The sequence below is a fragment of the Leopardus geoffroyi genome, chromosome E3 (assembly GCF_018350155.1).
Source record: "Leopardus geoffroyi isolate Oge1 chromosome E3, O.geoffroyi_Oge1_pat1.0, whole genome shotgun sequence".
Lineage (NCBI taxonomy): Eukaryota > Metazoa > Chordata > Mammalia > Carnivora > Felidae > Leopardus > Leopardus geoffroyi.
This window is the reverse complement of record NC_059340.1, coordinates 3,259,783-3,284,928: the sequence shown is the minus strand read 5'-3', so window position 1 is coordinate 3,284,928 and position 25,146 is coordinate 3,259,783. Positions and strand designations below refer to the sequence as shown.

General features: G+C 49.1%; 1 protein-coding gene across 1 annotated transcript in view; it reads right to left on the bottom strand.

Annotated features, from left to right (window-relative positions):
• SDK1 (sidekick cell adhesion molecule 1) overlaps nt 1–25,146 on the bottom strand; it is an 888,340-nt gene that overhangs the window by 145,672 nt on the left and 717,522 nt on the right. Inside the window, exons 19-21 of the mRNA XM_045462082.1 lie at nt 12,249–12,364; nt 10,289–10,481; nt 3,169–3,267 (exon numbers count right to left, since the gene is read on the bottom strand). Coding sequence (XP_045318038.1) covers nt 3,169–3,267; nt 10,289–10,481; nt 12,249–12,364 — 408 coding nt within the window. The remainder of the gene's footprint in view (nt 1–3,168; nt 3,268–10,288; nt 10,482–12,248; nt 12,365–25,146) is intronic.

Here is a 25,146-nt window from a genome sequence, read left to right as displayed (position 1 = left end):
CCACGGCCGTCAGGCCTCGGCTCCGCTAGGCCCTCTTCCTCCGCAGGCCTCCCCAGAACTGCAGGGACCCGGGCACGCTGTAGAGTTTGCGTGGGAAAGGGGACAGCGCAGCCAGACAGAGTGAGACGGGGACCACGTGGCTGACAGGGGAAGCGGGGCGTCCGCCCGTGGCTCTGAGGTCACGGCGGTGCCAGAAAGCACCAGGATGCCAGCAGCCAGGAGCTCCGATGGCCAAGCTCCGTGCTGAACAACACGAGGCTGCTGCGTGTAACCACAGGTATTTGTTTAAATAAAATACGAAAATGAGTTCATTAAGCCCTATTAGCTGGCGAGAACAGATGATCGTAAATCGCGAGTACTGGCAACCACGGCTCAGCCGGGGACGCCGGCTCTGCTCGGTGACTTCGTGCGCCCGCGTGCCCGCCGGAAGATTTACACCAGGAGTGAGGTGCGGGGTGCGTTCACAGAGGACGGGACGGGGGCCAACAGTGTCTCCGTCGGAAGGGAAGTGTCTGGGTCCATACGTGTCCACCACGGAGCCCTGGCCAGATTTCTGAGACACGGCGGTCACGGGGCCCAAGCACGCAGATGTGGACGCCTCGCCTCTGAAGTCGGCGCTGAGCGCAGCCTCGTTCCGGCCATAGGACTGGAGCCGACCCTGAGAGATCTGAGCTGGATGCCCTTTGCTTCCGAGGGCAGTCGTCCTCTGTGCGCTTCTCCCTGGTCCTGCTTACTTTGCTTTTCCCTCCCTCTGTGTGGCAGAAAACAAAGTTCACCCACACCGGCTGCTGCTGTCTACGAGGTCCTGCTCTGCCCACCCACACTCTGTTCAGTTTCTTCGCTCCAGGCAGCAGGAGGCCTTTGTCGTTTCGCAGTCACACCTGCGTTCTGATGGATGCTGAGGGGACTGCCGGATACACAACGGATCTGGGCCCTGCTGTCCAATTTCAATAGCGACTCTTCCCTTTTCCTGGAGTGACAACGTTGCTGACAGGAGGCATTTCAAAACGTTAGCTCCGAGGACAGAACCAGACCCACAGATGTACCCTGCTCGAAAGTCAGGGTTAGAGGCCGCATCGGGGTCTAAGCACACCAGTCTATAGGGGCCTCTGGCCGAGCTCAGGAGACAAGGTAGTGTTTTGTGGACAAGCAGGAGAGGTTGGCACCAGGAAGTTTCCCGACTAACGGAAGGGAACAGAGGAGTTTAGGGTAGGAAGGCAGTCCCCAGGCTATGCCTTCGGGCACCCGGGACACAGCCTGGAGCCCCAGAAACAGCGCGAGGCCACAGTGATGCTGGGTGCCTCCCACCTGTGTCCACAGGGGACCACGGTTCTCAATTTCAGGACCACGGCATGCCACACGCCTTTGCCCACATCCTGTCTTTGCAGAGCTGGGTTTCTGGTGGTGTCGGCGATACAGAGGCAGGTAGGCTTCCATTAATTTCAAATTCAGCTGTTGAGTTGTTTGCATATAATTAAGTTTTTTGCACCAAGTGACCTCATCCAGAGAGCTGCCAGGTGTGTGGAGAAACTTGGTGGGAGCCCATGACCCCAGGAAGACGGGAGCCCCTGGGTCAGGGTTGGGAACATGGTGTGAACCCCACCGCCGTCACACTGAGGAGGGAGAGGCTAGAACACAGACACTTGTCCCCCCGTGCCGGCCACGTGACCCTGGGACGTCGACACCAGGGTCTCAGACAGGGGTTGTAAGAGGTGCTCTGTGTGCTTGTTCCAAACTAAACAGGATCCTGCAATGCTGAGGTGCCTGCCTGTGGTAAGTGCCCGGGTCGCCACTGCTGCTGTCTAGGACGTGGCCCCGAGGCCGGGCAGCGGGGACGGACGTCACTCCCGGTCTCTCCAGTGCACGGCTAGCATGAGCGGGCTTCTGGAGTGTCGGGCACAGGAGGGCCTCCGTGGGCTTCTGCAGGCGGTCAGGCTACAGAAGTATCCGCTGAGGGGCAACGCCGTCCAGGTTCATCAGAATTATCCGCTGAGGGACAGGTTTATCACAGATGCACAGGAAGGATGGACACCACTCGCTCAGGAGCTGGGTCCCCCTGAGGCCTCAGGGTCCAGGCTTAGAGGGCCGAGGCAGGAGCCCCAGACATGACAGGAGGTGCTGCAGGCAGAGTCCCAGGGCGCGTGGCCGCACTGTGGGGACACGAGTGGCTGGCTTGACATTTCACAGAGCGCTCAGTAAACGGAAGGGGCTGGTGGCGGCCGCAGCTTCGGATGGGTGCTGCGCGCAGCCGCCCGGGGCCTCCTCCCTACGGCCCCACGAGGGCTGTACCACTGTCCAGACAAAGAAACGGAGGGTCTGAGAGGTGAACTGAAGCCCTCAGAGCCCCTGAAACAGTGGGACACGGTCCTTCCCACCTTTACGTGAGGCCGAAGCCTGCATGGCTGTTAACCAAACCCAGAACTGTTTTTTCAAGCCAAGATTTAAATTAAGCCTGAACCTAAGAGGTGAAGCCTCTTCTATACGAAAAAAATCATCAAAGCCCTACAAAAGACAAACCGCTCCCCAGAGATGCCTGAAGTCAGAGAGGAGCCTGTCTGAGGGCGGGGCAGGCTGGCCTCCCCTGTCAGCTGGGGTCCCCCGAAGGCCCTGTACGGGGGGCCAGGGGCAAGGAGCCCGAGCCAGGACACCCAGGCCTTCCCGTGGGGCTCCCGGGGCCCTGGCCGCTGCCGGATCGCAGCGTTTTAACAAAGGGTCCGCACACAGTGGACATCTGGTGCATGGCTGCTGAAGGAGGGCCCTCTGGGCCTCAGCGTCCTCTGAGAATCCGTCATGATATCGGCACATACTTTGCCGCATCGCCTCGAGAATCGAGGGGGACGGTGTGTGTGAAGGGATGTGCCACAAAATGCCGATTTCCCCTGATCAAAGGCTCTAGAGGTTCGTTAAGAGAACGCAAGGAGGCCTGGCCTCTGACTCGAAAGCTGTGGCCCACAGAGAAATACCCCAAAGGAGGTGGGGCCCCAGGGGCATGATCTCGGGCGTGGCGACCAAGCCCTCTGCCCTCTGCCGATGGCCAGGTGGACACGTCCGCTACCCAAAGAGGCCGCCAGTGCACGTCTACCCGGAGGGCTGTGTGGGGTATGGCCAGGCCATCTCCTTGCTGGGACACAGTCTGCATTTCCTTTTTCAGAAGACAGGGACACTAACCTGTAATAACGCCATTTTTTTCCAGAGGCTCCTGCCAGCTGACCTTGAGGGATGTGTCTAGAATCTCCGTGAAACTCAGATGTCCCACAGCTCCTGGTTCTAAAAATAAGTTAAAAACAAAGTCGCCTGTTAGCACAAGAGTCCCTTCTCTTTGGGTCAGATTTGTGTGGAAAGTTCTAAGCCGGCAAGGGCAGCCCGCAGGCCAGAGCCAAAGGAAACGCCAGTACAAATCCTGCGGGGGTGAGGGATTTCGAGGTGGAAGGTGACTGGGCTCTGGGCACGTAAATTATTTTGCTCAGCTTCGTCCCAGCCACACCGAGAACCCAAGCAACGGGCCAAGGGAGAATGCCACACTTCACTCTCCTTCTCCTCGATCTGATCTAATGAGAACCACCAGGCTGGCTGGGTCCCGACAAGCAGCCCCGGGCACCCGGGCGTCCGGCCTGTGAGGGACCCTGCCCTGTGCAGCCGTTCTCCTGACACCAGAGGGTCGCGGGGTGGAACAGTGGCTTAATGAGCAGCCGGCCGGACTCGAGGCCCATCACCGCCGCAGTTTCTCACACTCTCTAGTCTTCGTTTGCTTCTCTGCACAACGGGGACAATAAAAATAACTCCCTGGGCCAGGCAAATGTGAGCATAAAGCTGAATAAAACAAGGAGAGCAGCTTGCAGGGCCCTGGCACAGAAATGCTGCCTGACACCGGCCGCTATTCTCAGCTCTGCGTTGTCCTAGTATCCCGACAGTCATTTGTGAGAGGCACCCAGACAAGAAGTCCCGGAGCCCAGCATGAGGTGAACAATCCACGGTCATGGACCCTCAGGGCCAGGGACCCCTCGCCCGCTCTGCAGGGGCTGTGGCACGCAAGGCCCGGAGAAACAGGAGGGGAGCCGGGAGGAGCTGAGGAACCCAGTCCCCCAGCACAGGCCCCCACCCCCGGGGGGAAAAAGCCGGTTCCTACTGAGCTCTCTGCCCCACATGGCTCCTCCGGTCAGACCCCGAACGTGCCACACCGAGATCTTTCTAGTAATAACAAAGTGCAGTATGTCAAGCTTAAGATAGGAGAGCGCGAAGTCATGGGTGACGTGTGTTGGCCGTCCGGCCACAGAGCAGAGGAGGCTTCCTTCGGAGAAGCCTCACCCCCGTGCCGGCTACGGCCAGCCTCGGTTGCAGACAGCTGATTCAGAACGCGGTGCTCGGCTGATACCTGGACAAAGCTTCCTAACACAACTTGTAATTTGAAAAAAAAAAAAAAAAAAAAAAATGGCAACAGCCTCGGCAGATACACTTATCTGGGTGGAACTTTCAAAAGACTTTTTACGGATAAGCTCAAACACTGACAAATGCCACTCTCTGAGCAGGGAAGACGGTAAAATAGAACGGTTGTCGAAACGCGCTCATCTTCCTCCAGCTTTGAGTTTCCAGAAAGACATTCTGATGGATTTTTGAACGGACTTCTTTTTTTTTTTTCAGTCGATAGAGCAGCAAAGAAAGCTTTTTGCTCCTTTTATATTCTCAGTGTTTCTGCTTCTTGGATTCCTGCCCAAATATGCTGTCCTCCAGCTCTGCTGGAAGCAGCTGGCAATGTCTGGGCTTAAAATTTATATTGTTTCCTCTTTACTGTGTTGCCCACCCTCCCCTCCCCAGCCCCCGAGTTCCCATCGCGTGGGAGCTTTGTGGAAGGGGGCCTGCTGGCTGCTGAGCTAAGGGAGGTGCCGTCAGCCAGAGAGCAAGGGAGGCCGTCCCTACGGCCCCCATGGGGCCAAGCTAGCACCCGACCGCCACCTTTCCGTGAGACAGTCCACATTCTGAACAGGAAAAACAGGCTCCTTGCCTGCCTCCCCCCCAAAAATTGAGACTCCGTTAAAAAACTCTCAAAAGATGATATCACTTCCAGTTTTCTCAATTCCCAAGAAAGAAATGTCCAATTTTTCTTTTTACCTACTAATGGTGGGTCTAAGCACATTTTGTGTTCTATTTCCTGGCCACAGAGCTTAATGGGATGTTTCCCCACCATTTCTGTCCACTAACCAGCAACAATTGGGCTTTCTTTCTTTTCTTTTTTTTTTTTTTTTTTTTAGTGAAGAATCGAGCCAGGAATTTTCTCTCTTGTTTGAAAGGAGTCATCTTCTGCCACTTTGTGGGTTTTTTTTTTAAATGTTTTTAAATTTATTTTTGAGAGAGACAGAGCATGGGGGGGGGGGCGGGCGCAGAGAGAGAGGGAGACACAGAACCCGAAGCAGCTCCAGGCTCCGAGCTGTCAGCAGAGAGCCCAACGCGGGGCGTGACTTGTGAGCCAAAGTCGGATGCCCAACCGACTGAGCCCCCCAGGCACCCCCGCCACTTAGTGTTTTTAATGAATATTCTCTGGGAAGAGAGGTCTGCTACCCAGCTGGACCTGGCTGCGGCTTGAGCAGAGACAGTGCCTTGCCTCTTCTGCCAAAGAATGAAAACACGCACATAATGGAGAGCTACAAGGGGGATTCTTGTAAAGTGTGTCCCCCACTAGCTCCCCCCCTCACACTGTCTACAGACGTGAGGGGGCTCTGCTTTCCTACACATGAGTGCAGAAAGTACCCTTCATCCAGGCAAGGCTGCCTCCTTCTCTGAGACCCCACATGGGTCCCCTGCGTGCCCCCTCTGTACCCTCAGTCCCCAAACCTGCAGGTCCCGCGTGACTGGGCTACAGCCCAGGGGCTTCCCCCTTGTCTTAACCCCCGCCCCACAATCTGCCCACCCGATCCTTAGAGTGACTTCATGTGCTTAGGTGGCTTTAACTGCCTGGGATCTTACAGCACAGACACCCTGGGGTAGAACTGATTTCAAATGTTTCCATCTGTGCTTAGACCACATATTCAGTTACCTCCCCTAACTCTTTCTCGGAAAGTAAGGTCACAATTGCGAACTGCCAGCCCTCCCCAGTCCACTTCAGATGCCCCTCTGCTGCCCATCGGCCACATGGGCCCAGATGCCCCACAGCCACTGCACACCCGGTGTGTCCCAGTCCAGCCCCGCGTCCTCACCCCAGACCACTTTTCCACATCTTCACTGCTGGCTTCTTCATCGACAGTCACATGAACCTCAGCATGCTAGGCCATCCTGGGTGATTCTTTCCACCCCTCTATTAACGAGTCCCCCTGTGTTAATGAGCACCCAAACTCCCCGTGACACGTCTTCAGGATCCATTGCCCCTCGTCTCCACAGCCTGGAGATGGGAACTCGGGGGAATTTCGTGCCTTCTTCCCAGCATCCTTCATCCGTACGTCCAGTCCAGCCATCACAAAACCCCCAGACAGAGCTTCTAGAACTACAGATCTGTTCAAATAGCACCCCTAATGGAGAACCTCCTGTGGTTCCCCAATACCCAGAATGTCTTTGTCCAAGTGCCTGAACTTAGCGGTCGAGACTCTTCTGGGTCAGCTCCCAGCTAGTTTTCCCAGCTCATTCCCTCCCCCACCCCCCACCCCGTGCTGCACTGCAGCCACACCCAACACGTCATACCCTGTCAGGCTCACACACTCTCCTTACCACTGTCGGTTCTATTTCTCCTCCCTGGAGCGGCCTCAGCCATTCTCTGCGTGAGAAGCTCAGCTGTCAAACTGTCACCTCCTCCACAAGACTTACCCCACACCCCACCGATTTTCTGTCCCTCTTCGCTGGGCGGCTGCAGCCTCTTCTCCAGGCCTCCCTCCTCAGTGGCACTGGCCTCAGCCATGTCCCTCATGTCCTATTAGGCCGTAAGCTCCAAAGGCAGAGGCTGTGCTGACTTATCTTTGTAACCCTTGCGACACCCAGCTGGCTACCTCGCACATGGCGGGCATTCCACAGACACGTGAATGTTAAGTGTGCAGACTTGTTTCTGTGTGGGACAGATGGATGAATGAACCAGTCAATCAGCATTTAATTATGATATAATTACAGTAGGAACAAGACTTGATGAGATAGGCACACATCCTTTTTTAAATGAAAGAGCTAAATGCGATCAACGTTCTCCTTTAATCCTAAACTCTGAGGGCGGGGGAAGGGCTGCATAACATTCGCAGCTGAAAAGCAGGTTCCACAGAAGAATGCACATTATTCTTTCCAAGCACTTGCGATGAAACATTTACCAAGACTGACCGTGTGCTGTGCCATAAAGCAAACTTCAATGAATTTAAAGGAATTGAAACTGTACAAAGTGTGCTCTCTGACCATAATGGAATCTAGCTAGAAATCAGTAGCAGAAAGGCAACGGGAAAATCTCCAAACACAAGGAAACTAAATAGTACACTTCTAAATAATTCGTGGGCCAAAGAGGAAGTCTCAAAAGGAATAAAAATACATAGAACTGAATGAAAATGAAACACACTATAGCAAAATATGAACACGATATATCAAAGTATGTGGGATGCAGCTAAAGCAGCATGGGGAGGAAAATTTATAGCACCAACTGTTTATAATAGAAATGAGTTTAAGTCCGTAGTTTAAGTACCCACATCAAGAAATTTTAAAAAAAGATCAAAAAATAAACCCAAAGCAAGCAGAAGGAAGGAAATATTAGTAGCAGAAATCAACGAAACCAAAAATAGGAAAACATTAGAGAAAACTCGATGAAACAAGAAGTTGGTTCCTCAAGAAAAAAATCAACAAAATTGATAAATCTCTAGGAAGAATGACAGAAATATAAAAGGAGAACACCACTATCATAAATGAACAAGGAACACAATGACATATCCTGCAGCCATGGAAGAAGGGACTACCGCCAGGAGTGTGACATCCACACACGTGAAAATCACAGATACTGACACCAAACCAAGATTAAACAGACAAATGAACAGTAGTATAACCATGGGAGAAACTGAAACGCTCCCCCAAAAGAAATTTCCAGGCCCAGAGGATTTCACTGGAAAATGCTACCAAACATTTAAAGAAGGATTGACACCAATTTTATGCAATTGCTTCTAGAAAGTGGAAGAGGGGGAGAACATAACCAAATTTATTTCATGAGGCCCACCTTTCCCTGACACCAAAACCAGGCAGACATTAAGTACAGGAAAATAAACCCGCAGACCAGTATCTCTCATCAACTTGGATGCAAAAACATCACCCACAAAGTATCAGCAAACAGAATCCAACAACATAAAAAATAATTACAAACTGTGACCAAGTGGGATTTACTCCAAGTGTGCAAGCGTGGCTCAACATTTGCAAATCAATCCACCGTTATCTGTCCACTCGCTGAAAAGACAAATCCCATAATCCTATCACTCCATGCAGTTGAGGCACCTGCAGAATTGAACCGGCAAGGTAGTCACAGTCACAGGGTGGAGCGAGAGCCGGGTTACGGAGAGTGTGACAGGTTAGGGGCCCACGTAATCGTTTATCTGGGAAGGAAATGAGCTCACTGGGAGCTCAGCGGGTCAGGGCAGTCAGGGAGGGATGAGGGAGATCTGAGAAATGGTCAGACTCTTCATCCTCCGAGAGAAGAACTGGGGTGTGAACAGGATTCTGAGATGGCAGCTAGGAGGAGGAAGCTCATTTTGGACGGCCTTGACCCCTATAAATGCTGCCTCTGAGCACTGCAGAGGCTAAGGTCACAAGGAGCAGGGAGGTCAGAACCCCACCGCCACAGTGCCCATCGGGGTCATCGGTGGAAAAGGGGGCCGGCCACACCCTGAGCTGGAGGACAGACGAGTGGCAGCCCTGGGTGACACTGTCTTAAATGTCTACTAGTTTTTTTTTTTTTTTCAACGTTTATTTATTTTTTGGGGGACAGAGAGAGACAGAGCATGAACGGGGGAGGGGCAGAGAGAGAGGGAGACACAGAATCGGAAACAGGCTCCAGGCTCTGAGCCATCAGCCCAGAGCCCGACACGGGGCTCGAACCCACGGACCGCGAGATCTTGACCTGAGCTGAAGTCGGACGCTTAACCGACTGCGCCACCCAGGCGCCCCAAATGTCTACTAGTTTCAACTGTCCTTATAAACAGAGGACACACTCACTGTGGAAATGAGATATGTGGCAAAATCCAAACAAAAATGTAAAATAAATTCCTAATCACACCACATAGAGATAATAACCGTCAAAAATGTGACATATTGGGTGGCTCAGTCTGTTAAGCATCCCACTTCGGCTCAGGTCATGATCTCGCGGTCCGTGAGTTCGAGCCCCACGTCGGGCTCTGTGCTGACAGCTCAGAGCCTGGAGCCTGCTTCGGATTCTGTGTCTCCCTCTCTCTCTGACCCTCCCCCGTTCACGCTCTGTCTCTCTCTGTCTCAAAAATAAATAAAACATTAAAAAAAAATGTGACGTATTTTCTTCAAGGTCTTTTCTTATCTCATGGAGTTTTATACAAGTTTTATACAATGTTTTTATAAAATTTGGATCTCATACAGTTTTGTATATTATTTTTTCACTTATCATTAGATCATGACCATTTTCTCTCTAAACTTTTTTTTTTTAGTACTGACGAAATATTTAGTATATTGTCATTCCATAAGTTTTTCAATTACACCCCTCTGGAATATCTGAATGTTTTTCTTCTTTTTTTTTTTTTTTTTTTTTGCAGTTGCAAATAACTGCAGTGAGCCTCCCTATGTCGGTGTCTTTGTGCACACGTGTGGTCATTTTCTCAGGTGACTTCTCCATATAATGCCTTCCGCAGTGTCATCTGGTCTGAGGACAGAGCAGGAGCTGGTGTGAACTGACTGGACAGAGACAACACCGAGTCAAGGTGCTCAGAGGGGCCCAGGGTGAGATGCCCCGGGGAGCGTCAGGGAAGACGCAGGCTGGGAGGCCTGGCAGGGCATTCTAGAAGATAAGGGGGTTGGAAGTTGAAATCTGGGGGAAGAGAGGGCCAGCAAGATGAAAGGCTGACCACAGGGCTGAGACCAGACTGTTTCTTTTTCCCTCTGAGCTCTGTCTGCCTGCCAGGCTTCCAATCCCAGGGACCGTCTTCCACCACTCATTACCATTACTTTCCACTGACTATCTCCCTAGAGCACAGGCACCCCGAACACTGAGGACACGGAGGGTTCCTGATGACCCTCCGTGGGCCCCGCCCAGAGCTGGAGGAGACAGCGGTTGGGCCTCCTGGAGGGCTGACTTTGGCTGCTGGTGCGACCACGACAGATGGGTACTCACTGTCCTCATGAGTCCGTACGAGCTGAGGCGTGCTTGGAGGCCCGTCCCCCGGAGTGGTGAAACACAGGACTGACGTGAAGTAGGCAGTGAACTTCTTCAGGTTCGTTATATACCCGTGGTGGGCTCCATGGAAATCTGGCGCAATGGTGACCACAGTGATGGCCTCCGGGATCTCTGCGGGCCATGCCAGAAGCTGGGACGGGACAGGGTAAGAAAGAAATCCTTTTTAATTGTATGTCTTCATTCTCAAGTCTGTATCAGAATCTTATTTTGTGGTTGACGTAACTCCAAAGAAAGCCACGTCACCATCAAGAAACTCTGTAAGTCTAACGTTTTAGAGTCCCACTTAAACATACTGACTTTAAGAGACATCTCGTAGATTGTTGAGATCATATATTTGTATGTATTTGATACGTGTCCATATAAATAAAATCTCTACTTTAACTCAATTTGAAATAACCGACATTCCTCAAACTTTCACTTACGCTTCACTTAAAGATGATGCGGGATGTACGTGTTTTCAGACACTAAGCAATAAAGACGACACCATCTTTCTTCAACTTAATCAGTACAACGAAACACGGACACAAATATTTTTTCCCAGATAGTCACCTACTCTGGCTCAAAAAGAAGCCCCCTGATTCAATGGGAATGAATCTTAATTATTTGTGATTTATGTCACACTGCTTTTCTGAAAAGAATTTGAGGAGGTTGATTCCAGTTTTAAAGAAAAATAGTGCATCTACATATTCTAAGGGATGTTGTTTTCACATGCGGGCAACATCATGTATGAGTGGGACTTCTGATTCCTGTGACGCCAAACATTTGCAGGGCTAATTAGGTCTGAAGGCTGACCTGCCTCAGGACACAAAGCGTATTTATAGAGATCAAACCGACGTCGAGCCATCGAATGAATGCTCTGGTCTTGCCAATAAGACCTGACAGGAAAGCCAAGGAGGCAAAATCATCTTGGTTGATCTGATCATTATGATTTTCTTTCAAAAAAGCTTCTGACTGTAGATTCTTCTGGGGAATCAAAAAGAAAAGAAAAGAAGAGAAAAAAGAAAAGAAAAAAAAAAAAAGAAAAAAAAAGAAGTAAAGGCAGGACAAATTTCTAGCTACATCTGCCATGTAGTGAAAACCAAAAAGTGTTTGTGTAAGTTGAATCCAAGTGGGGAAACAAAGGGAACCATGTGTCTAAGGAAATGATACCGTCCGAATCTGAAATTACCAAGAATTCGAGTGGACTAGGTGGAGTCCCTTCCCCGTGAAGATCTTCCGTAAGTCTACCTTCTAATGCAGAACACCTGTGAATCCGTTGTAGGTAAAATTAACACAGGACCCCGGGCCAGCTAGAAGCTGATCTAGTCGGCAAGATGAACTATACTTGGGGAAGTTATGTCCAAATGCACCTGTGAAGGTAATATATTCTGGTAGCTAAGGACAGAAGGAGGTTGGATGGTGGGGATCGGTCTGTGTGTCTAATTCAGTCCAGGTAGGTGTCCTAAATTCTCTGGTCTCGGTTCTATAAACAGAACTCTCCCTTAAATTAGAGGGGAAAGGAATAAATGCCCTTACTTGATAGAAATATCATTCACTTGCGTCCAGTGCCCTTTGTTCTTCTGAGAGGACTCCTTGCCGGGAAGAAGTGTTTGTACAAATGCTGATTCTAATCAATCGAGATAGGTTTTCCACTGGTAATTTTAAAACGAATGGCTTTTTTCAAAAGAAATTACTCTGTTGCATCTGAAACGTCCTCTTGAAAACTAACAATTTGAGTTCCTGAACCAGTAGAAGTGATAAGACCTTGGATAAATGCTGACCACCCCCCAGCCCTGACCAAGGTCGACATACACTGTAGCTTGGTGCCACGGGTTCTTGATGAGATGAGGGGTGGGCAGCCCACAAGACCATAACACAGCACGACAGCCACCCAGGGTTCTGAGCTAGGTCCGGGTACCTTGTATCCCTGGTTGATGCCATTGATGAACTGCTGAGGTGGAGGGTTCCACAGGAACTGGATGGTTGTGGAATTCACAGCGTCCGTCTGCACATTCTGGGGGGGTGCGGTAGGCACTGTTCCCGGGCGGTCGTGGAGGACAGCAGGGCAAACAGCAGGAGCACAGTAGGGAGAAGAGAAGAGAAAGACACCCTGAGCTGCCATTCATGATTCACAGGCAATTACGCCATTGAGAAGAGCGAAGTGTGATGAATGTTTTTGGAGGCTAATAGTGGCATCACAGAGAAAAAGAACTAGGCTATTTCTCATTTTCTTCTGGAGAATTCTTTAAGGCATAGGCGGAGAAGTGGACTGGATCATCTCATTCCACGGGTGACGCTTTCCCAGGAATCCCAAGATAAATAGCTAATGAAAGGTTTCTCTGGTTTCTTTTTTGGTTACTTGGCGTGTGAGACTCAGGCAAGGTTTCATCTAGAAGCCCCTCCCCCTTTAGACACCACTATGTTTCAAGCCCATTTATCCTTCGTATCGAAAAAAAAAAAAAAAAAAAAGGCATCCCTTCCCATATGGATTATTCATTCATTTGGAGGCTAAATCTCTCTTGGTCTGTTACGGGACCACTATTTTTAAGATTTTCCACTCTTGCTGTCTTTCTGTTATTGACCAGCCATATATGTGCCAAATGGCCTGCCTTCCAGGAAGTCACATTCTAGGGGAGATACTCATTTGACGGATACAGGCAAATCGCTCCCTGGAGCGGGAGACTCACGGGGCAGAGTCCGCCCTAGGAAAGCACGGAAGCCTTCAAGTCAGGAGGCATCTGGACTAGGTCCAAAAGGACGGGCCTTGAGAGAGGCACTCTCCGCCCGGAAAATGGAGCATGCAAAGTCTGGTGTTTATGAAATCTCTGGCACACTGTGAGAAAACAGTGAGCGTGGTGAAACATGGGGTGCACAGGGGCAGTGTGGCTGAGGAAGTGGATTAGGTTGCTTTGGGCATCGCCTCCTGTGCCGAACCCAGTGGTTGATCACATATACAGTAGGCAACGGGGGAATCAGAAGCGTTGTGGAAAAGGCAGTGATGTGACCTGGCGAGCCGGTGGAGGATGAGAACCCCAGCGGCCTCGAAGGAGGGGACTAGCACCCTGGGGGTGACATCTAACTTTCTGCAAAGGAAGGTTGCTTGTTTCAGAAACAAGACACAGAAACTGAAAGGATCTTGTGGCTCAAGGTAAAGAAACAAAGACCACAGTCTCCTGGCCCAGAACATGTGGGAACAGAGCATGGTCCTGTTGAAAGATCATCGTGATCTCTCATTATTCTCCTCTTGGAAGGCTCATCTCGTTAGGCAGAAATAAAAACGCATAAAATTTGCCCAAGTCACACTCTCTTCCCATCTGCTCTGAACCCTGGCTGCACTAGACCTCAGACCCTCCCTCCACCAGCCACCAAGTCCACGGTCCCGTTCCCCACTCAGTATTTGTGGATTAAAAGCGCCCAGGGGGGGTCGCGGTGCCTAGGATGCAGAAAGCTGGGAAGAACCTCACACCCAGGAATAAGAAAAAGCTGAACTAACTACAAAATCTTAACTTTCCTTGAGCCCACAGAAAGCCGAGGTCAACAGGACAACCCGGTGGTCTGGAACGTTAAGAAAAGATGGGCCTCTTGACGGGTCAGAGTGTGAGGGCCGGCTCACCGGTGACACAGCAGGGCAGCACCATCGGGGACACCGTACAGCCGGGTAAGGGAAACTCAGCTAAACTTCCTAATGAGTCGCCAGCGGCCAGAGGACGGAGGGCTTGGCTGGTGCCGATGCCCAGACAAGTTCAATACGGACAGACAGATACACGAAGGAGAGAATTGCAACGGCCTTCTCGTGAACCAGAAGGCAATGGAGTATGATATGTTTAAAGTACCGATGGGAAAACCTATCGTCCCGGGGTTCTTGTCCTGTGGAAGCATCATAAAGATGTTTTCCGGAAGGCGAAAATGGAGAGAATTCATTACTAGCAGACCCGGACTACGAGAGATGCTGGGGGAATGTGCTGTCCAGTGGACACCCAAACCTCACGTCTACGCGGAGAAATGATTTCCAGACACGGTTCAAATGAAGGTAGATCTATTTCTTTCCTTGTTTTGATTCACTCTGAAATAGAGTTGACTGTTTAAAGCTACAAGAGCCGCATTTTCTCGGGACTTGTAATGTGGGTAAGAGTGAAGTGAACGGCCCCGATGGCACGAAAGGTGGGAGGGAGGCGCCGGAAGCATCTGTTGGTGAAGTTCTCACGTTATGCACGAGCTGCACTTCAAGAGAAACTGTAATTCACTAAGGATATAGATTTTAAATTCCAGAGCAATCACTACGTGAGTTTGAAAAGAGATACAGAACAAGACAAGCGAGGGAAAAAAAACAAAACAAAACAATGTAGATACAAAAACAGCTAATTAATCCCAGAGCAGGCAGGCAAAAGAAATAGAAAAGGAGGAAATGAGAGAGGGGACACGGAGAAAACAGTTGGCCGGGGATAGATTCTAATCTCACCTGCTGAGAGTCCCATAAAATGTCAACAGTCTGTACGGAGGGATAAAGGACAGACTCCCAGATGGGTGAGGAGGAGGGAAGAAAAGGAGTGGCTGGGAGGAGAAGACCACCGAGCGACTGCGCTTTTCTCCCAGAAGCCGCGCTCTCTGGACGCAGGCTCAGTGCTGAGGTTTCGTGGACTGAGACTCCATACAGCCTCCCTGTCCAACGTTGTGATGTTCTCTAGAACATAACACTTGCAAAGAACTGGGATTTTGCATAAATTAAATGAGCAATGAGTTCCTGGTGTCCTCAGAGGACATCTTGCGTCTCTGCAGTGCTTGGGGGACAACATGATCATTGCCCCGAGAGGCTCATGCTTTCCTGGTTTGGGCTGGTCACCCCAAGGTCAGCGTGTCTCTGGGGTCCACCGTGGTCTCACCACCATGGGCCCCGGGGGCCCTGGGGTGACCTGATCAAGGACGCGGTTCTGTCTTGCCCAGGCTCTCTCACCTGGAGTCACGCAAAGTCAGGAGGTAAGGATGGCTCGTGCCACACCCTTGCACTGAAGCTCACGGAGCCAGACGCCCCTTCCACCCCAAAGTCACGGGACAGAGACTCTGGAGCCTCAGGTTCCTTCTTCTCACCCACCCTGGGCTCCACCCACAAACTCAGCAGTTCTCCTGGGCATCCATAGGCTCCCTGCCGCCCTAATTACTGTCGCGGGAAATGCCTCACACGTTCCTGGACAGTGGAATAAAAAATCCTCTCAAGTGAGAGGAAGAGCTACAGCCAGAAAATTCTTCCAATAGAGGCTGAAAGACCTTCCGGGGGGAGGGCGGAGGGCTGGGACCTGTCTGCAGGCTTCACAGGAGATCTGAGGGGAGCTGTGGCCTCCCACTGCTCCCAATAAGGCCTCAGGGGCATTTTCTCCCCAGATAATTAGCATGTGAAGTGTCCTCCTTTCCTGTCCCTAACTGCAGGCCTTGAAGAGGTTTGGTAAAGTGACAAGTGTGGTTTTCTGCACTTCTTTTTCTCTTGTGGTTTTCCTTGCTTAAAAAAAAAATACATTTTCTCTAGATAATTCCCCCAGCACTGAACCCAGTATGTTCTCAGTCTTAAATCCAACACAGCTTCAAGCCATTCAGCACTGTCTCGATTCTCACAGCCAAGGACGAGGATCTCTGTCGTGAGCACCCAGCACCCAAGGGCACCGAATGACTCCGGCATGTGAAACAAAAAACCACAGGAGTTTTAGAAACAGGAATTTATCTGCTACGGAAAAGTCTGTGGTGGGATAACGCAATGGCGGGGGGTGGGGGTGGGGTGGGGTATGGTTCTTGGAGTGGGCCAGCAGGAGGCGCTGCACGGCCCGTCAGGCGCCTGGGATGGGCCACACCAGCGCCCAGGTTACTGCCGTCTGTCAATTTTTCAGAGTGGCAAACTGCGGTCTGCAGCCACTGAAACACTTACCACTGTTGAATTACACTCGAAAACTATACCCATGTATGCATTGCACGTCACTAAGTGAAAAAAGCCGGACTGAAGAGGCCACATACTGTGCGATTTCAACTACGTGACATTCTGGAAAAGGCAAAACCACGGAGGCAGTCAGGTCGGCGCTTGTCAGAGGGCAGGGAGGGATGTGAAGAAAGTGGAGCACAGAGGATTTTTAGGGCAAGGAAACCACTCTGTGTGAGGTTATAACGGACACGGGTCACTATACTGTCATCAAAACCCATAGAGTATATGCACCGAGAGCGAACCCTAATGTGAACTCTGGGTTGTGGGCGAGTGTCAGTGAAGTTCACTGACTAACAAATGCACCACCCTGGGTTGATCTTTTTTTTTTTTTTAAGTTTTTTTTCAACTTTTTTTATTTATTTTTGGGACAGAGAGAGACAGAGCATGAACGGGGGAGGGGCAGAGAGAGAGGGAGACACAGAATCGGAAACAGGCTCCAGGCTCTGAGCCATCAGCCCAGAGCCCGACGCGGGGCTCGAACTCACGGACGGCGAGATCGTGACCTGGCTGAAGTCGGACGCCTAACCGACTGCGCCACCCAGGCGCCCCACCCTGGGTTGATCTTAAAGAAATTTCCTTCTCCCTCCTTCCCTTCCCTTCTTCCTGGTTAGTCATGTAAATTCAGCAAGATCAGATTCTTGATGGATTTCAAAATGAGTCTACTAATTTTAGAAATCGAAAAATGTTTTAAAATAATAAGCTATATAAATAAATCAACTCATTAAAGAAGACTACAGAGTTTTACTGCTCCAAGTAATTGACTTTTTGAAATATTTGGGATAGAATACATAGTTAATATTTATATGTCATGAATTTTTCAGATTTTTAGTTCTTTAATCAAATAGAAATGAATGTTAATACTGCCTATGCAGGCTTCTTTTTTTTTTTTTTTTTTTTTTTGATTTTTCAACTCAGTTCGTTTGCAAACATTCCTAAGAATGCATGTAACAAAACTTTTATGAAAAGTTGATTTCTCAAGTCATTAAGACCTACAGTCCATTTTATGTACTTTATATTTAAGTATATAATATTTATTACAATTGTTCACATCTATATCATTAACACTATTTTATATTTACAGAGACATACTTCCCCAGCATAACGAACAACTTTCTGGTTAATGGGAGTCATTAGGTCCACCTACTCCGAAAGTAAAAGAACTTTCTACCCAAGGAATGTCATGGCAATGACTGGAAATTGAGATGTGTGCTTGGATAATCTCCTTCTTCAGCCGAAATTTAGTACGTGACAGGAAAGGAATGTGATGAAGTGACAATACCAGGCAAATTGCAGCAACCCCTTTCCCCAGCACTGATCTTACACAGAAAAGATCACAAGTGGGAAATTGCCTGTAGCTACACAATGGGAAGGAAGGGTATTTATGACTTTGGTTGCAACCGTATCAGATCAAGTTCAAGAAGCTGGTTACGTCGTCCCGCACTTGAGAGCCAAAGCCAACAATTCTCCTGCAACCCCAGAATCACTCTTCTTGCCAGACTGAGTGCAAACTGTCAGCAACGAGTCTGAGACCGATGATGCACGGGGGATAGGAAAGGTTCTGTTCTTGAATGGCACTGTGAGAAGCCATGGATGATATGTCGGATGACCCAGAGAGAGACAAACTTCGTCCGGAACATTATTAAAGCAAAACGTCCCGAGTGACTCCTTCAAAAGAGATGGGTAGAACGTTACTTTGTTGTAAAAATACATACTCGAGTTAGATTGAGTGTCCCTGTTTGTGAAGAAGCATTCCCTGTATTAAGTGTTATGGGGGCTCAGAGGATACACCTAGAAGGAGGTGAGGAAGTGAGGACAGCTCGTGAGAAGATGCTCTTCGAGATGGCAGCTAGTGAGGCCTCGGCTGATCTAAGCTGTTGTCCCAAAGAGGCCAAGGGACTAGGCTTTCCCATGCCCAGAGCATCGAGCCATTAGCCACAGGCTGACCATGGGAGGGGGGTCCTCTTGAGTGAAGCAGTGGGCAGTTCCCCGCTGGGTGCCGGCACTGGTGATAGGCGTGTCCCCCACAGGAAGTGATCTGGGCGGGGGGCACCACAGTATACCGCACGCATAGCAGACATGCTAGGAAGGACGGAATGGTCACAGTTAAATGGATGCTAGGAATAAATGTGTATTTATATGCATCAAAGAACACATTTGTAAGCGATGTATACTAAAGCCAAAAGAAGGGTATAAAGATTTTACTGCAAAATTCAATCTGAAAAGTCTGAGATTCCAGAAATCCATTGTTTCATTCACAGAGAAATTCTCCTCTGTAAGTGGTGGCCTGTAGGCCCCCCCGAATGCCGCATTGAACGATGCTGTCAGAATGGTAAATCTAACAAAATTCAAGCATGCTACAGTCCCACCTTTTTTTTGTCGTTGCTTTGTGAAAGAAAAAAAAAAATGGCATCCCTTTTGACAGAAGCTTTCCTTTCGAGGGATTCAAGATAACGCTACACGTCAGGCGAGGTTTGAAATATCAGCACTCACCAATCTGTGACGGAAACTTTTCTGGCTTAATGACCTGGGCTAAGTTTGTCTCTGGGCCATCTGACATGCCATCCATTTGTCCTGTGATAGCATTCCTCGAAAACGGGGACTTCCCTGTTTCCCGTTTCAATTCCAGGTGGAAGCCTGTGGGCTTGTCCGAAAGAAGGGTCTTGCAAGAGTGTGTGAACTGAACAAAGCAGTTATGATCACTGTTATTAGTTTTACTGACTGGGCCTCCCTTGGAAGACTTGTTGAAGGATGAGTTACGGGTCCCAACAGTGGCGTACTTAACTGACATTTTTGAGCACCTGAGCAGACGGACACAGGGGAGAACTGCCGAGATCTGGCCGAAGTATCCTGACACGTATGGGTTCCAAGAAGAAACTCCGCGTGGTGACGGAGTTAAAAACGGTGCACTAGCGATATGGGACCGATTTTATAATTCTAAAGGAGTCAGCGTTTGAACTCTGAAGGAAAAATATTAAGACTGGCAACAGCTTCCGTGTAGATCCATAGAAATGCCCATTATTTTGAAATACTTGATATGAAAAACATTTGCTCAGAATCCAATCCGTTCACCTCATCACAAAAAAATGTTCAACATTATGTCTGTCAAAGAAATAAAAGGAAGAGCTCTTAGCCTAAAGAAATTATGCCCGTAAAGTGCAATTTAAAGAGGCTGAATTATCTGCATTCCGGTTAATGGCAAGGAAGAAGTTTCTCCTAACGGGGTGGACAGAGTAATAAATTATCTTCAAACACGTGCGACCACCTACTTGTACAAATACTTCTCGTCAACGGTAACTTCCACGTGTTTGAAGAGGTCAAAAGTCTGCATGCAGTCTAAATGGAGCCATCCGAGGAGTAAAGCCAGATATTAAAAATGTTACGTTCATCCATCAGGTCAAGTATCTCACTATACATCCTGAGATTTTTGATCGGGAAGGTTTATGCAAATTCACCACATAATAGTTTCCTTTACATTCTCCAAAGGTGACCAGAGAGGCTTTAAAGGAATACTATTAGGAATCCATGGACTAAAATGTATTTGAAACTTTTCATTCACTTCACTGCAGTTTTATTATTATTAATTTTCATGATTTTCATATTTTCCCATGTTTAACTCGTGGGAGTCTCGCCAGGTGGGCCTGAGTCTTTCTGACAAGTTCTCCCTGGCATTTGATAGTTCGTTTTTTTTCTTTTTCTTTTCTTGTCTTTTTTCTTCTCTTTTTTCTTTTCTCTTTCTTTCTTTTCTTTTCTTTCTTTCTTTCTTTCCTCCTTTCCTTCCTCTATCCCTCCCTTCTTTCTTTTCTTTTCTTTTCTTTCTTTCTTTCTTTCTTTCTTTCTTTCTTTCTTTCTTTCTTTCTTTCTTTCTTTCCTTCCTTCCTTCCTCTCTCCCTCCCTTCTTTCTTTTCTTTTCTTTTTTTTTTCTTTCTTTCTTTCTTTCTTTCTTTCTTTCTTTCTTTCTTTCTTTCTTTCTCTCTTTCTTTTTCTTTCTTTGCTTTTTGAGCTCTCAAGATCTCACAGGCTCACCTTATGGGCTACCTGCTGGATAACTTACCCGGAAGCATCCGTTTATTTATCCAAGAAAGCCCGTTTATTTCTGTGGTTCCTGGGAAGCTCAGTGCGAGGGGATTGGTTCCTATTTCTAGGCCTTTTAAAAAATTCTTTTTTTTTTTTAAAGGTAAAACATCATACTACTATTTCAAACTCAGTTTCTTTGACAAAAATCTCCATTCCTAATAACATCGACATGATACTTACTTGCTTTACCTCGTAATGCTCATGCAATTGCCTTAAAACCCAAACTCAACACCACCACCACGTGACTGCTGAAAACAGTTGTAGACCTTTCTCCCTCCCTCCCTTCTTCTTCTTCTTCTTTTTTTTTTTTTTTTGCACCTAGAGTATATCCTGCTAGGGACATACAGTCAAATGACCATGTTTTAAAGAGACCTGAAGTCACTGCTTTCTGTTTGGTTATGCCACCAATTCAATATGTGCTCATATTCATTTTTAAAATTTTTGCCTTCAGTGTTTTAGAACTTTTTATAAGTGTCTTAAAATTGAGTTTTATAAACGGATACAATAGATACATGGTGTCAAAGGTGATGGAAGCCCGTTATCTATTTCTGTGCCCCCCTTTTCCCTGCAGGGGCTGTTCTAGGAACGCCCGCCTTCCTTTCTTACGGCTGCAGAATGGCGTCCGTGCCTGGTTCGTTCCCCCAGGACGCTGCTGACGGACGTTTGGGTAGGTCTGGTCCTTCCGGAACCTCTAGCGCTGAGGTGGACCGTCTCAGGTACGTGCTGCTCCATTTTTTTTTTTATCTGTCTCACTGGAGTAACTCTCTACAAAGCGGAGAGTGGACACTCTGCCAGTTATTGGCACTAGAAGTCCCACCCGTTTGGGGTAGAAGACGAAAAGGAATTCGCAATAGTTTTAAATGAGACAGGTAATTTCCATTTTGAAATGTCTGACGCTTTCAGAGATTATACAAAGACTTTTTTCAAAATCGTTTCATAGCGAGCTACCAAGGTAAGCCCCTCCCCTTCCCCAAATCCGTGCCGTGTGGCTCCTGGAGACGAGGACACTCACCACCTCACCGCCCTACAGCCACGGAAAGCCCGATACCAGAAGCGTACCTTGTCGTCAGGTCCTCCGGCTTCTCCCGTGAGGTCCCCTGCGGCGGTAGGGTCCGGTCCAGATCCTGCGCTGCCATTACTAATCCTGTCTCTTCAGTCTTCAGCCTGGAGCTCAATTTCTCCTCGACTCTCGTGGCCTGGACATCTTGGGATATTTATTGCAGGCTCATCTGTCACGTCAGTTTGTGTTCGTCTGATGTTTCTTCTCGGTTAGGCTCCAGCTATGGATCTTAGGAAGGAGGAGCACAGCGGTGGTGCTCCGTTCTCCCGTCGAGTCCTCTCTGCACGATTGTGATCTGTGCCATCGCCGGGGAGGTTCCCTGTGACCACCTGCTGCCGGGTTGGGCCTCAGCAGAGTTATCCTTTCCCCCTGTAATCCATACACGCTTTGGGAGGAGATACGGGGACCCTCCTCCCACTAGTCGCGGCATCCAGGGTCGGGCGCCGATCGACCTCTCCGTGTTTGTATCACGCTGCATTCTCAGTGAAGAAGCGTGCCCCTCTTTCAAGCCTTATCACAGAATATTGTCAAATGTTCACATTTTGACCAAAATGACAGGCGAGAAATGGTGTCTCTGTGTAGCTTCACTCTGTGCTCCTCTCATTGGTAGAAGGGAGCATCTTCTCACGGGGCTAAGGGCATTTGCACTGCTGTTGATTCTATTTTCTTATTTCTTGACTTCTTTCTTTTGCATATTGGTCTCTTACTTCTCTCTTTTAGAGGCTCTTGACAGAGCTTAATGTGCAGCTAATAACTTGTCTGGGAGATAATTTTGTCTGCTCTGTATCTTTCCCCCCTCTGCTTATTGTATTTTTTGGTATACAGAATATTTTAGCTATTTAAACATTTTATGTAGTCAAATTTATCATTTTTTTCCATTTATTGCTTCCAGATTGTGAATAATAGAGAACTTCCCCCCCCTCCCCCCCCTTTCTAGGTCACAGGGGAATTCGCTGGTTTTTCTTTTCTGGTACTTCTGCAGGTTCTGTTTTTAACACGGACATCTCAGGTCTGTTTGGAATGCACCCTTGAATTCGGTGTAGGGAGTGGACCCAGCTTCGTCCTTTCCCACAGAGGAATCCACTTATCTCAATACTACTTATCAAAAAGCCGGTCTCTGTTTACTCTTGCAAGATGCCACTTCTACGGGGTACTAAATTTCCACGTGCAACCGAGTCCATTTCCGGATTTCCTACTCCATTCCATTCACGCACCAACCCCACACCTGGGTAGGCACCTGAGGAGGTACCGAGGCATGCACACGTACTCCAGTACATACAGTCGACTCGGCATCACGGTTCTGTTCGATGACATTATGACAGCCGGAGTTCTGTCAAAGAATCCTTCCTCTGTGAAGCTTCGTAGAGGCAAGGGCCATACAAATGGCCCTACTGACGGTGCAGACAGAGTTCTGCAGACAGAGGAGGAGAGGAAAGGGCCACCGAGGCCACGTGGTTCACCCACAGCACCCAGATGGATGGCCCCTCAGCTACCGTCGGCACAGCTTCCAGCTCCACGTTCCCGCCGTTCGGGTCGCGCTGAACCCCTGCTGTGTGTGGCAAAGAGGCTTTCCCTCACACTCAACTGAAACCTCTCCTTCCACAACTTCTGACCAGTGATGCCCATCTGCCTCCTGGGTAAAGTGTCCCCCCCACACACAGCTGTTAGACTATTTGAAAATCACAGGAATGTCCAGTTGGGCTTTACTACTATGGGCCAAGTGGACATCCTGTTTCTCTGTTTCCCATGCGGCAGGATTGAGGGAGCACTCGCTGCCCACTCTATACTGGTCTCCTCCTCCGAGAAGCCTTGGTTTTCTCCCCACCCCTCACGTTGAGGCGCCTGGAGCCGATCTCCGTGCTCCAAGTGCCCAAGCGGCATCCAGCCAGCCAGGATTCCTTGGCACTGTGATCTGCCTTGATGCGGAAACATGTGGTCTGTACAGACGAAGAGTATGGTCTCAGCCCTCCTCGGGTCTGCGCTCGTCTATCCCCTGAGACTTTCTATGGTGACTGTTGGCAAGTCCTGTCTCCCCGTCTTGTTGTCACATGACTGGGGTGTGTGTGCGTAACTGAAGTATTTTCCCTCATACCTTTCACGTCCCAACTTGATTTCTTTTATGTTCGGTTTGATTTCAACCATCAATCTAAGAAAGCAATTTATTTTTTACTTCTGATCTGGGGATAGAATACACGAATTATCCCCTCTGAGCCGTGGCCCCTGCCTATTTGATGCGCATGCCATCTCTGTTCCCTCCAAGTCGCCAGTAGAGGTGCTGACCAAGAAAAGCCCAGAAGAATGATGGGTTTTGCATGTGGAGTTATCCTCCAAGTGGTGGTACGTCAGGCAAGTTGCACTCTTCGGGTGAAGCCAAGCCCTGGGAACCCATCTAATTATTCTGTCATCCAATCTGTATTTCCCTATCTTAGCCACAAAGGTGCTTAGTGAGTGAATTAGAAAATGAATGAATGAGTGGGAATCAAGCTACAGAATGACTCTAATATTTGGATCTATCAACTCAGTAACCCTCCTCCAAAAGGAAATGAGGTTGGTGGGATGTGGTTCATTCTGAATGACCAAAAGGGACTCCTAGTGACTGCTTCCTGACAATTATAGACTCAGGTCTCTCGATTCTTCTTTGAAGTGGAACCTGAAGTCCTGTCCTCCGGCGAGTGTTTTTATAGCTTCGTGTACACATCTCCTCTCTATCCTTAATTTCTCAACAGAATTTCTGTTGAATGTGTTCTTCCTATCCTTTCTGACATGAAACTCATCCCTTGTCACAGTCTATTGTTCGAACACAAATCCCATTAACCTTGACAGGGAACAGATCAAGCCACAGGAAAAAGGTTACTAAAACATGATCAGGCTGCTTGACTTGACTGAAGTGTAGCCTCACCTTCTTAGAATATGCTGAAGACACAAGTGTGGACGGGAGGCTCTTCTAGATTGTGGTCTCCTCCAAGGCACCCGTGCATTACTCTCGGTGGCTGGTCGTGGTCCACACAGCTCACTCACCCTAATTTGCCACTGACCACTGCCTGTATCTTCCTTTCTTTTCCGAGTCATGACCTTTATCTTAAGGAAGACTTCAGCCTCCTACCCAACCGTCAGAGTTTCTAAACCACAGCTGAGATTTCTTGTGAGACACGCCATGTTCCTGCGTTCCCCACAGCGCGTGTGCCCTCGTTCACGGGAAGAACCACTTTTCTCCAGCTGATGGTACCGACCCTCCCCGGGCACGATCCCCCTTTCTTCGGAAATGCCAGAGACATAAATATGGAGAGACTCGCGGCGTTCGTGGTTTCAGCCCTCTGCTAACTACCAACCTCTAGAGAGGTGAGTCTCAGATCAGAGTCACCAGAATCATCTGGGGGCTTCTTGAAACACAGACGGCAGGCCTCGCCCCCAGACTTTCTGATCCAGTGGGTCTACGTGGCCTGAGGATTGCATTTCTAACAAGTGGCACAGGGACCCGACTGAGAACCACTGCTCTGCCGTTTCTTTTCTGCCATTTTCTCTTTCCTTCCCTCCCCCCATCCTCCCCGTGACGATCACCTTTCATTTCATTTAGAGCCGTTAATTGGTTGGCAGAAGACCTCACTCCTGTCCTCACGAGCCTCTCTGCCACCTTTCCTGCCAGGAACGTGTACTGTTATTTCCAGCCCAGAGAACCTGAGATTATGCCGGGCGAGCAATTTTCCCGAACCATTCCCTGCA